Here is a 13,739-nt window from a genome sequence, read left to right as displayed (position 1 = left end):
GATGCAAGAGCCAAAGAGCAAGACCACATGGAGAAGTGCTCTGCTCCTGGGGCTGATCTCTGCTTCCCAGTCAACCCAGCACTGAGGGAGTCCTGGCATTCCATGTGACGCCAGGAGAGCTGGGCCAATAAAAAATTAACTGTTTCTTATAAGGATCAAGGATTTCCTTTCTTTTGAGCAGAGGGCCATTAAGGTAGCTTTGCCTCTTTTTTCATTTTGGAAGGAATTTACCAGTAGAGACATAAATAAGAGTCTTTGGGTGGTGCAAATAGTTAAACACTCAGCTACTAACTGGAAGGTTGGTGGTTGGGACCCATCCAGAGGTGCTGAGGAAGAAAAACCTGGTAATCTGCTTCTGTAAAGATTACAGCCAAGAAAAACCCTACGGAACTCAATTCTACTCTGCCACATGGGGTCACCATCAGTCAGAATTGACTGGGCGACAACTGGGTTTTGGGTTTTAGAGACAAAAATAGTCCTGCCCTACCTAGCAGTTGCTTAGGACATTGGGAAGGGGCTTATCTAAGCTGGTGGTTAGCCTCTTCTTCATCTGTCATGATACCATGTGCTTTTCTTGGCAACATTATTTTGATCCCACTTCCATCCCACCTTTCCTGGGTGAGCTTGGTGACACTGACTCTTACAAAAGTGAAAACCAGTATCTTCAGAAAAGTATTGTCTTCTTTGGAGAAGTAGATTAGTTTGAACTCTCAAATGTTTTTATTTTTAGCTATATAAACGATTGACTATAGAAATTAATTATTCAGTAAAAGGCATAAGTTAAATTGGAGAGCATGCTTTTGTGTATTTGTCTTCATACTGAAAAGGTGACCCAACGCACAGCAAATTGTGCTAAATTTTTCTCTTCACCCTTAGCAGTCTGATTAGCATCTTTTCTTTTCACTTGCTCATTATTTCACCAATCTCTGATTAATTCTGTTTTTCCAATAGGGCTTCACTGGAAAAGATGGTGCAATGGGACCCAGGGGCCCGCCTGGGCCACCGGTAAGAACTGAGTGGATTGCATTTTTGGCCTCTTGCCCCCAGTTTTGCTATATAGCCAGGTAACCTTGCCTTTGAGGCCCATTCCACCCAAGCTATGGACACATCAATGGAGGGAGCTTCCCTCTCTCTCCCCTCAAATCAAAGCTCAGTGAATGTGTTAGGAAAAAACAGATGTATTAAAATATGGAGTCTTTCTCTTTAATCCAACTATACTTCAAAATAGATATCTCTAACTAACGTGGCCAGTAGCGGTTAGTGCTTCAGTTTCTTCATCCTCACAGTAGGTTGGGTTTCATGAACTCAGTGGTTCCTTCCTGCTTTAGAAAGTCAACAATCTGTGGCCTATGATTTTTGGATTTGAAGGACGTTTGTTACTGAGCAACCATCAGTTATTCTGAAGAAATAAGTTTTACTGAAACCAATGATTTTGAAACCTGCATATGTATACCTGCATCCAGATGAGATAGATGGTCATTAAGTTTCTTGAGGTGTCAGATGCTCTCCATGGCTCTATGTCAGGGTATGAAGGCTCAAGACCATTTATTAAAATAATTTTATTATTTATATTTAATACATATGTCCTCAGGTAAGAGTTCTTTTTTAAATGCTTTGCATACTTTTAAGTATTTATTACAGAGCTTAAAAATCTGTGTAATGAATGAAGTAGGGGATTAATAACTTTATAAAATCTGACAACTTTATTTTAAGGAAATTTAGGCTTTAGAACATGATGTGTTGGCCATGTTATAAATATTCTCCTGGAAATATGGCTAAAATGTACTTGGAGCTGTGGTAAAAAGCAACGAGGAAAAATTCTTAATGGTTTTGATGGGGTGAGGGATGCTGATGTGGTACAGAATATTGGAAGTGTAGAGAACGTGCCCAGGGACAGAGTGAATTGCCAGGTCGAGAGTTTGATTTCCGGCAAACAAGGGAAGACCGTCACCACGATGCCTATCCTAGCACAAAACCAGCCACCTTCTTAATTTCTTCCCCAGCCAAAGTTTTCAAATCTGTCTCTGGATAGATTTCTTGGCTTGGTAATAGAAATAATATAAAAAGTGGGACCTGATTTTTGCAAATTCACTTTATAATCAACTTACTGGGATCATAGTCTGTGAACGGTGAAACCGTTTATGTGTATGTATCTTTTCTCAATTGCCTTCAAATTATATCTTATAAACTATGCGGTACATATAGAATTTTCAACATTTTTTTCACGTTATCTTTAAATCTAGTTTCTTAATGTGCAATCACGTGCTGTTTCTTTTAGAAGCTTTTAAAAATGGCTACACTTTGTTAGTTTACTTTAGATGGGATTTCTCCTTTGTCATAACATTTCCTTTCTTGGGCGTGTTGCAGGGAAGCCCAGGCTCTCCAGGAGTCACAGGAGCAAGTGGGAAACCAGGAAAACCTGGAGACCATGGCAGACCAGTAAGAGGATGGCTTGCATGTCTAGAGTCATTTCACTGTGGATATAAATAATGAGAACTGCAAGGCTTTGGCATATTTATGTTATCTCTGCTGTCGTGTGTTTGAAGCATTTGTTGAAACTATGCTAAATCTATATGGATTTAATTTGGTACCAGTTGTAAAGTTTTTCTCTCTGAATTGTTTTAATATTCTGGGAAGAAAACTGTGGCCATTGGGTTTCTTTAAAAGGAGAATGGGATTATGAGCCAAGACACATATTTCTGTACTGTATAAACACTGAGAGCTGGGTCAGCGGAATGATTCTTTTTATTTCAAAGTGGTATGTTGCTTAAGACAGAAAAATACAGGGTGATGGTACATGGTGCCTTCATTCTTCCTTTGCATATGTTAACCCTTTGATAGCATCATCCCGCCACTGCCATTTGCTCTCTTCTGTTTCACTGAGGATGCCAGAAACATTAGTCTCAGAATTAAAATAATTTATCTACTTTAGTTATTTTACTTTTATATACTGCCATGACCCAATTTATATGCAGTTTAACTTACATGTTTCATTTAAAATAGTAGCTGAGGAGGTATTAAGCAAATATTGTATTTTCCAGTTAGTACTTCCAAAATTGAGTCTCCCAAAATGGTGCATTTGCACCAACAGTCAGGCTTCATATTCTTTTTTATAAGCTTTTCAGAACTGACTCCATGGCAATGGGTTTGTTTTGTTTTGTACTTATTTGTATGCATGAAGTGTGGATTTATTTGTAAGTATTTTTTTTTTTTTGGTCTAAATAACATTCTGAAATATAAAAATGTATCTTAAAGATAATTAAATCCAACTGTTAGCAATACCACAAATTTATTAGGGCTGTTTAATGCACAGAACTTTCCTTAAATATAGCCCACGTTACTTAAACCCAAATTTAAACAAAAATTTTATTGTCAGGCAAACTGAGGGTAGAATCTTTATGTGACATAGTCTGTCTTTTATGTTTTCATAAAATCCAGTGAGTAGTGTAAGATGGAATGACTCTTAATATACTATACAATCTGTGTGTGCACTAGCACAGGGCTTTATTCTTTCTTTCTCAGTGAATTATGAATGGCAGAAACTTCACAAGAGCATTTGAAAGCACATGGAACTTTTCTACCCATTCAGAACTGTATTTCATTCTACTATGGCCTCAGTAGAGTCTTATTTAAGACAATTACTGATATAATTGATGGCTGTAGTCAGAACCCTGCAAGGAACTTCTGCTGCCTTTACTTGAAATGTCTAAATACTGGCAATAAAGGTAATTACTACAAGTCATACATATTAGAACAATCTCAGAGTGGCAATAAATTAAAAACAAAACAAAACACCAAGTAGCAGAGAATGTAAAAAAAAAAAAAAAATCCTTGTAATTTGCAGAAAGCTCCAAACTCAGAAATAGTGTTTCCACAAGTATCTAGTATCCAAACTCCAAGTTTTTTTTTTTTTTTTGGTATGTGTTTATAATTTGGTATATATTTATTTGGACCTTATCTTCTTTTTTCTTAGTCTTCCTCGTCTTTCTAAGGGGAAAAATTTCACTTCCTTTTCTTCTCTATTTTGTCTTAACCAGTTGCCATCGAGTTGATTCTGACTCAATACGTCAGAGTAGAATTGTGTTCCACTGGGTTTTCAGTGGCTGATTTTTCAGGAGTAGACCATTATGCCTTTCTTCCAGGGAGCTTCTGGGTAGACTTGAGCTTCCAACTTTTCAGTTATCAACCAAGCGCATTAATCGTTGCACCACCCAGAGACTCCTCTATTTTATTTTGCCTTCCTTAATCTTACCTAATCTTAATTTCTAACCCCAAAATAGTGGATGGGCCTTAGCAGAGAAGAGACCCAGTAAACATTAGCTATTATATGATATTAGCTATTATAGCCAATTGGTATCTTCTTTCTAACTTAAAATACCTGATGTTATATGGTAGATGTTTTCAGGTACAGCTTGTGGAATAATTTTATTCATTTACTGAACACACATGTACAGAGTTCTAGGGTCTGAAGACACAGCAGTAAACAAGACAAAGTCCTTGTCCTTATGGAGATTCTAGTGGGGGACACAGACAGAAAGCAAGTAAATAAATAACATAGATTCTGGTGATAATAAGTGATATGAATAAAAATGAAAAAGGGTAAAGAGTTAGAGAGCGATTGTTGTGGTGGGAAGGTGGTTATTTTAGAGACAGTAGGCCGGGTGCCTGAAGTGAGGGAGCAAGGTGTTTGAAGATTTATTGAAAGAGGGTTCCAGATTGGGGGAACAACATGAGCAAAAGCCTGAGTGAGGACTGAAATTTGGCGTGTGAAACTGACAGCAAGGAGGCCCTATACTTGAAGTGGAGGGAGTGAAGGGGAGAGGGGTAAGAGGCATGGTGAGATTGGTGTGCAGGGCTGATTACATGGACTGTCTAGCCCATTTTAAAGAATTATGATTTTATTCTAAATGTGACTGGAATTGGAGATTCGTAAGCAATGGAATGACAGGATCTATCTTTCCTTCAAAAAAAAAATATCACTCTGGCTTCTGTGTGGAGAATAAACTATGAAAGTGTAAAACAGAAGTAGGAGGACCAGTTAGGAAGATATTGGAGTAGTCAGGTAGAAGTCTTGGCTTGGACTACAATGGTCTCTATGCAGATGGCGATCTGATTTGGGATATTATCTGAACATCAGATTTGCCAGTGGTTTGGATATTCCTTCCCTGATAGCAGCTGGCTACCTGGAAATATATTAATAAAAGACAGAACCTTCCTCCACCATAAAGACAACTCTTCCCAAGATCCTCTTATGGCCAGCGCAAGGCTTATGACAGACCAGGGACAAATACTCTGTGGCTGGGTTTGGATGTGGGACCATTTGGTTTGAGTTATTTAATAAGGGAGATGCCCAATCCCTTTTATACACAAGGTACAAAGAATCATTAGATGAAGTTGGAGAGATATATTTAACTAGGGAGTTGCAAAAGTCACTGGTCCTTAATAGACATGAACCAAGATTAACTTCATGAACATTCTACATTCCAAACAGCCAGGTGAGCTAGTCAGCCACAAGGAAAGTGTAATGGTACCAGGGCAATCCTCATATTTCAGTTCCAAGACGATATTGTGAATGATATCATAAAAAGTGTTCATGGTACATAACTTTTAAGTTTGTGACCATAAAATTCACATCTCAGCACTGTTTTGGAGAATATGTGTGTGTATGTTTAGATAGATAGACAAATAGAGAGATGCAGAAACATACAAAGACAGAGACAAAGACACACACACACAGAGTTTGACTAGAAATCTCTTTATAGAAAAGCAAAATGTGAATAACATGGATATAAATGTGGTATGTCATATTTGCTAATTCATTAGAAAGCAGACCGTATTCTCCTTCATGGTCACATTCATTCACATATTGTTTTAGACCATGTTTGTCAGCAATTTCTAATGTATGAAATTCCTTTATTTCAGGGTCCATCTGGATTAAAAGGAGAGAAAGGAGATAGGGTATGTACTTCTTAAAATCTGAGTTACATTTATTTTGTGTGTTAAACATTGAAGTCTGAAACCATAAAAATAATATACTAATGCTTCTCACTGATTTAATTAACAAGGGAGACATTGCTTCCCAGAACATGATGCGAGCAGTTGCAAGACAAGTCTGTGAACAATTGATAAGTGGTAAAAATCTCTTTTCTTTTTAACCTATGAATTTTTAAAATTAATTTCAGAGAAATGCATAGTTTGAGTCATAAAATTTCTAAGATATGTTTCTCTTTCATTTTTGATAAACTCATACATTTTCAGTTTTATATCTAATTAAATAAAGCTTAAAGACAGTCATAAGGTAATAGTTGTTATCTTTGTATTCAGTCTGATATAAAACCTTATTTAAAATGGCTTTTCAGTTTCCACTATAGAGTTTTTAAAAAGCTTCACAGGGGTATATCTAGACATAGAAGACTTCTTGAGTATTAAGAAACTGGATCCTTTGAATTATAATCTTTATATTAGCCTATGATCTTCAGGAAGGAGGCCTACCAAGATTAATTTGATGACAGAAGACCCATTTTTCTTTGGGCCCTTTTCTTGCCTCCCCATTTTTCACATACTCTTTCTTCCTATTAGAGTCCCTGGGTAGCATAATGGTTAAGTGCACAGCTACTAACTGAAAGGATGGCGTTTCACATCTACCCAAAGGCGCCTCAGAAAAAGGGCTCACAATCTACTTCTGAAATTACACAGCCATTAAAAACCCTACGGAGCACAGTTCTACTCTGTACACAATGGGTCGCCATGAGTTGAGATAGACTTGATGGCAACAGGTTTGGTTTGGTTTTAGTTTTCTTCCTATTCCTTGAGGCCGATTAAATAATAAAACTCAGTGCTTGCAGACTGAGTATGGAACTTAAAACAAAGGCTCCTTCTTTCATAAGTCTTAATCAGCATTTCTCAAAGTATGGTCGTGTGGAACACCCATATTAGAGTCACCTATAAACCCAAAATCCCACTGCCATTGAGTCGATTCCGACTCATAGCAGCCCTATGGTGCTTATTAAAAATGAAGTTTCCTGGGACATTCCCAAAACCCTAGTGAATCACTGTCCTTGGAGTTGAGTCCCAGTAATCGGTATTTTTTAATGTATCCCACAGGTGATTCCAATTTACACTAAAGTTTGATTATCATTGTCTTAGGTACACACAAAAATGGTATAATTTCTGAATTTAAAAAGACTCTCTTTTGTGTGACACCAACTGGCAAACCTCGAGGTTTTATATCAGAGATGTCTTAAACTTCTACGACTCTTTTGTGTTCACTCTAATGCTTACTGGTTAGCATTTTGTAGGAACAGTTGTTTATCGGGGATCATTTTGTACTAGGAGACTGGAGTGCTTATTTTTACGTTTAGGATTCTAAATAGTATGTTTTCTGGAGAAAGAGGTTTCTCTTAAAACACTAAGGGAAAACAGTTTTACCCTCCCAATCCTCCCTTACTGGGTTTCTTACTTAAAAGCCTTATTTCTATTTGTAGGTCAGATGAATAGATTCAATCAGATGCTGAATCAGATTCCAAATGATTACCACTCCAATCGCAACCAGCCAGGCCCACCAGGTCCTCCAGGTCCCCCTGGCAATGCAGGAGCCAGAGGAGAACCAGGACCTGGGGGGCAGCCAGGTTTCCCCGGCTCACCAGGGATGCAGGGACCTCCTGGTGAAAGAGGTAGGTGTTTCTGGCTGTCGCATGGGCAAAAAGGTAGGAGTTTGCAAGTATAGGAGCTGGGTCAGGTTGGAAAGACTGAAGTTGGCAAACTGCTTTAAGTAGTCTTGTTAGGACAGCCCCCAAAGAGTTGTCTCTTCTGTCAGTGAAATGTCTCCCTCTTGAGGCAACCTGCAAGCCATAGAGTTCCATGTCACAGAAAACAGGACACTTTTGTCAGGTGATCTCAGTAAAGAGAATGCTATTTTCTGATATTTTTGTTAACGGGAAAAACTACCTTGAGAAACTAAATCAGGCACTACAAATGTATTAATTGCTTTGATTATGGCAAGAGCGGAGCAGCAACCGAGTGTACTTAAGCAGCCCTATAGTTTTAGGTCCAAATTCTTTTGGTTCCTTTATTCAGGGCCTGTCATTGTTCTTGTATGTTTGTTTGATTTTAATTTCATGGTAATAAGTGTAATTGAAGGAAAAGAAAAATAGGATTATCTGATTCAAGATGTTTTGAGACTCTGGGTACCACTTTTGTCAAAGTGGCTGGTAGTCGACATTCTACAAAAAAAACAATATATTTCTATAATCTGATGGTTTGGATGCTATACTAATAGGGCTACTGAAGATAAGATACATGTAAGATGTTTTTCCGTGAGTTGTAATTGCTTATTCAAGATTTCTGTTCTTAATTACTAATTTTTAAAAAATACATTAAGACATGTTTGTTTCCTTCAAATAACTTTTGTTTCCCTGACTTGTGGCCCAAGTTGTTTCTCGGCCATGAATCTGGAATTACACACAAATGTCTAGAAGGAATTTGGCTTAAAGAGTGAACTTCTGTGAAAAATTATGTTCTGATTTACTAAGGAAATGAATTATTTGAATCAAGTATTATCAGTTAAGATAAAAACTACATGTTTCTAGATAATTTTTCTCTTATGTTCTTTTCGTCCCTCCTTAGGTTTGCCAGGAGAGAAAGGTGAAAGGGGTATTGGGTCTCCAGGTCCCCGAGGGTCACCTGGCCCCCCAGGTAGGTTTGCTAGTACATCAAACAAGGAAACAGTATAAATACTGAGGAAGCACACAGTCTCTAAGAGATTGACAACTTTGTTCTGTTAGATTTGAGCATTTATGTCATCACTGTATATGTTTTAGAGAGAAGTCCAACTTGCATAACATCTTCATTTTATGTTCCCTTTGTTCAAAAAATGTTTGAATGTGTCCTATGAAGCACTGATTAAAATTTTCATATATGAGGTATGAGTTTTACTGATGGAGATGGTTGGTTCCCATTCTCTATTTTAGGAAAATCCTATTTATTTTGTTTGGCTTCATAGCCTTTAAGAATAGTTACATTTCCTTTCTTCTAATATTCTCCAGTATGGAGCCATTAGACTGAGAAAATACATCCTTGCTAAAAGACCTGATACATTGCAAGATTCCACTGAAAGATACTGATGTTTTGGCAAGAAATAACAGGTGTCCAGTTTTTTTCTGCATTTTGTTTACTAGATTGAAAATACATATTTTTTTCCATTATAAGGTCTACCAGGTACGTGCAACCAAGATCAGCCCCAGTGGTTAAATCTGGACATTTATGTTAACCATAGTTCACTTGATCCAGAAATACCATTGCTTCACATAGTCTGGAGCGATGGAGTAGGCACTCTAGTGTGTTCATTGCACTCTAGTACAGATGCATAATATAGCCATTTCCTTGAGGTACTTGTATCTCCTTAAGAGTAGGTGTAAACCGGAAAATTCATTGATGGTTTTTATTTGTCTTAATTCTTGCTAAGTCAGTTTTCTTTGAATAAAATCATTAGAATAATTGGATTGCTGGAATTAATACTTGATGAGTCATTGGTAAGAAGGCTCCATCACACTTGTGGTTCATATTGGTGATTTCTTAAATAAATATTTTCTTACCATAAACTGGAAACCCTGGTGGCATAGTGGTTAAGTGCTACGGCTGCTAACCAAAGGGTTGGCAGTTCGAATCTGCCAGGTGCTCCTTGGAAACTCTATGGGGCAGTTCTACTCTGTCCTATAGGGTCGCTATAAGTCGGAATCAACTCGACGGCACTGGGGGTGGGGGGACCATAAACTGTGAATAGTCTAGTCTTGAGGCAGTGGAAGTGCCAGTTAAAATATTGTTGGCTGCTCCAGGAGACGTATTTAATAAGAAGGGAAATGTATTTGTTTTAATCCCACACTAGGTCCACAAGGAGAATCTAGAACAGGTCCACCAGGGTCTACAGGTTCAAGAGGTCCACCTGGCCCCCCTGGTCGTCCTGGAAACTTAGGTATCCGGGGCCCCCCAGGTCCTCCTGGATACTGTGATTCATCCCAGTGTGCCAGCATCCCGTACAATGGGCAAGGCTATCCAGGTATGTTGCTGCCATTGTAGAAACCCAAATTCACCTGAATTAAAGAAACTTTATAGAAACAAAGTTCCCTAGGATTGAAGGAGAGTTGGCTTAAGGATTACTGAAGATATCAACTCTTTCAGTTGTGTGTTTTCATTATGTAATAATGGTGTTCTCTCCCAAAGTATAAAACATTATTTCACTGTTAGGATTTAAATAATTATTTTCTCCTCTTTCCCATAGTTCTGCATTTACCAAATCACATCACAAACCTCTTCTTATTTATCTTGAGAGTACAAAGAATACTACCAGTTCAGTCTTTTTTCCTCCTAACCTGAAGTTTACGAACAGGAATTTGTTGAATCCAATTATAGAATGCTTAGAAAATATATATCAAAAATGTATTTTGGGAATCTAATTTGTAGGTAAACTATTTGGTAAGATGGGTGGAAAACAAAAAGAATTCACTGTCCCACACTGTCCATTGAATTAACAGTTAAAATTCTGGGACTTAGTTTTTTTTTTTTAAAAGGGTGGGTAGTGGATATCTAGAGTTTGACAACATAGAGGTCAGAAGGCTCTTATGCCTGATTTTGTGGGATACACGGACACGGGAAATACACCTAAATGAAAATAAGAAAGTCATGCCGTGGTCAATGATGACCTTTCCATTAGTGCACCCTTAAGCATCTTGCAAGTTTTAAAAATGATACTGCTGTTTGATATGGTTTGCTACTAGCAAATACTGCATGAATAGTTGAATATCTAAATATCTATATATCTATATATTTATGTACACACTTGGATATGACCAAAAGTAACATTGGATCATACTGTATATTTCTCATACAACCCATTTACAAAATTATAATTCTTTATAAAATAAATTTACTTTATCTCTGCCTTATGCTATGTGCGAATAACTAGAAATATATGGATATATAAATATATTTTAACCATTACATATGTAGATGGATGTATACATATATATATATTTTGCATAATAATTCAACTTTTAAAAACTATCATCTTTGACCTGTTTCAGGTTCCGGCTAACAAATTTTCTAAGTCGCCAGTGCTGCTTACAGTTTGAATACATGAAAATCCTGTTTCTGAGATGTTTGCGCACGTGCTTATTAGGAAATGAGTCTGTATGGAAATCTCACCACAGATATGGTTAATGAACCGGGTTGACATCATAAAGGAGGGTGGAGACTCTATACTAACTCGAATGAGATAAAAGCAGTGATGTCAGTTTATAAGCCTGATACATTTCAGTAATAATGTAGAAAATTATATTAAAAAATAAAAGTTCAAACACAGCCATAGGATGCCTCAGTTGTGAAAGAGGCATATAATAAAACTACTAACCAGCGGAGATCATGCCATTTTGGGAAGAACAATTAACCTGGTTAAAGAGAAATGTCTTATGTAAATAATAAACTAATTGTGGCTTGTAAATGATTTGTATGTGATCCTGTCCACTAAAATCACTTAACAATTCTACAATAAGCTTCTGCATCCAAGCCTGCTGCTTGCTCTATGCCGGAATAACACAGAATGGAATCTCCTCATCTCTTGCCTGTTAGCGATTTGTCTGATTGAGGGCATGTGTCTTTTTTTTTTTTTTTTTTGTACATGTACTCTCATTTGGGTTTTGTAATTGAAATTTTCAAACCAAAGTCTTATAACCACGTTTTTTAAAACGTTTCCTGTTTTGCTGTAGTCACTGGTGTTCCTCACCCACCAGCTGTAATTCAGTCTGTGAGGGTCAGCCATAGAAAATGTCATGTACTGTATATTACCTGGTGACAGTTGCTTTTCACCTCCAGAGTTCAGTTCCTAGGAGCCAATAAAATCTCCCCTCACCTCCTCATCTTTCCAAGTTGTTCTTTGCATTGAGGAGTTTGAAGTCATGAACAATTACTTGGGATTTGCAAAAATCCTGCCTAGGTACCGCGTTTACGGTTCTTTGGCCCAGTCTCTGGCCCTTCCCAGGTATTTGTGCAATGATTCTATGAACTACTGGATCTTTGAAGGTTTAAAACAAAATGCCATTTCGTTATTTGATCATCATCAAATTCTCTCTACAAATGGAAGTAATGAGAACATTGTAATTTATCTATTTATAATATGAGATTAAGACTGGAGTGCCATCACCTCGGGTGATGATTTAGATTTTGCTGTGTGTGTGCCTTCAAGTCACGCCATAACTGTAATGTTGAATCGGACAGAGCCCTACGTGCCCGAGGGCGGGGCCTACCTGCCTGAGCGCGAGCCCTTCGTCGTGCCAGTGGAGCCGGAGCGGACTACCGACGAGTACGAGGACTACGGCGCCGACGTGCCTGCAGAGGAGCGCCCTCCCCACGCGCGCTGGCGGCGCGCCCAGCCCCGCGGCCCGGGGCAGTGAACCCAGCACCACGCGCGCGCGCGGCGCAGCGAGGCTGGGAGGGAGGTGTCGGGATTCTCGCTTATAGATCAGAGAGAGCAGCGTTACGTCTTTTCTGTGATGTTTTTCCGGCGTTGTTTCATCCAAGAGCACCTTTTCTGACTGTAGAAAACGTTGTTTCTGCAGGAAGCCTAGCTTGCAGCACGCATTTGTAGACATCTTTGCCTTTACCCTTGAAATGCTTGCAGAAAACTTTGTTCACAGAAGCTTTGAGGAGAGAACATGCCTCGTGTCTTCAGTTAGCACAGAGGGCAGTCTCAGTGAAACTCTTTGGTTAAGCAGTAGGCCCTGGAAGCCAGAGCTACTGCATATTTCAGGAGGGTGGTTTATCTTTTCCAGTACTTATTTGCAATTCAGTTACACAGTGATTCAAGTAATTCCCTTCCTAAATGCAAAAGAAAGGGAAAAGTCAACTAGATTGCAATTATTTATCTTCCTCTTCTATCTTCTGTTACATACACATTAGGGCATAGGATGCTCTTATACATCTCCTTTAACAACCACAAACCTTAAGCCATGTAGCTGAAATTATTGTATCGACTGGGTACAGTTTCATATTGCCTTAAACCTCCTTGTTTTAGACACATTAACCTTTATGCCAAGTTGCAGGTAATTCTGCAGAGATGGAATTGCATGTTTGTGTTGTATATTTAGTATGAACTTTTTTTTTCCTCCAGAACATAATGTTTCTTAGTTATCAAAAGCAGTTGGAAAACATTTGCAAGACTATGAACATAGAATTGCTGCTTTTATATTTTAACTGCAGATTGTGAATTTCACTGCCTTATATTATTTATTTCTGAAACAAAAGAGGCATTTTTCAATAAAACTACTGAAAATTTGACATGGTGTTTTTTTTTTTTTCCTTTGGAGGGCTTTTTGGACTGTTCAGGTGGTTGTTACAACAAACAAGTTCACATCCTTGGATACGGTTACAAACCTTTACTAATACTATTAAATTATGCTAAATAACTTTAGATTTTTAATGATATGGTGAAGTCACAGAAAGAGAGTGGTGAGAGCCTTAAAAAGCACAGCAGAATCCAAAGGCTCTATTAGGAATGTAGAGGATGTGTGGGTTGGTGGAAAACAACTGAGTATCCTAGGAGACCCCAAACACCCAACCAATCTCTAACAACCCACGTGATTTCTTAGGCATTTAATCACTTTCCTATACCATACTTTACCTAACAGCATGTTTAATTGTAAAAAGGAAAATTCTTTTAAGCAAATTTTTACATTTGATGAAATCTTCCT

At 38.0% G+C, this 13,739-nt stretch overlaps 1 protein-coding gene across 3 annotated transcripts in view; it reads left to right on the top strand.

Moving 5' to 3' along the window:
• The window catches only part of COL12A1 (collagen type XII alpha 1 chain), a 124,852-nt gene extending 111,526 nt beyond the window's left edge, over positions 1 to 13,326 (top strand). For 2 of the 3 annotated variants that reach the window (XM_064288074.1, XM_064288069.1), the window contains 8 exons: positions 952 to 1,005; positions 2,368 to 2,439; positions 5,923 to 5,958; positions 6,066 to 6,132; positions 7,485 to 7,673; positions 8,626 to 8,694; positions 9,884 to 10,054; positions 12,268 to 13,326. In XM_064288074.1, the coding sequence (XP_064144144.1) occupies positions 952 to 1,005; positions 2,368 to 2,439; positions 5,923 to 5,958; positions 6,066 to 6,132; positions 7,485 to 7,673; positions 8,626 to 8,694; positions 9,884 to 10,054; positions 12,268 to 12,443 (834 nt within the window). In that variant the 3' untranslated portion in view covers positions 12,444 to 13,326. Of the gene's footprint in view, positions 1 to 951; positions 1,006 to 2,367; positions 2,440 to 5,922; positions 5,959 to 6,065; positions 6,133 to 7,484; positions 7,674 to 8,625; positions 8,695 to 9,883; positions 10,055 to 11,078; positions 11,664 to 12,267 lie in introns of those variants that run through there. The other variant, XM_064288078.1, reaches the window with a different exon arrangement.
• The last annotated feature ends 413 nt before the right edge of the window (positions 13,327 to 13,739 follow it).

This window comes from Loxodonta africana, chromosome 1 (assembly GCF_030014295.1).
Source record: "Loxodonta africana isolate mLoxAfr1 chromosome 1, mLoxAfr1.hap2, whole genome shotgun sequence".
NCBI lineage: Eukaryota > Metazoa > Chordata > Mammalia > Proboscidea > Elephantidae > Loxodonta > Loxodonta africana.
Note: the sequence above shows the minus strand (reverse complement) of the source record. Positions and strands in the feature narration are given on the sequence as shown.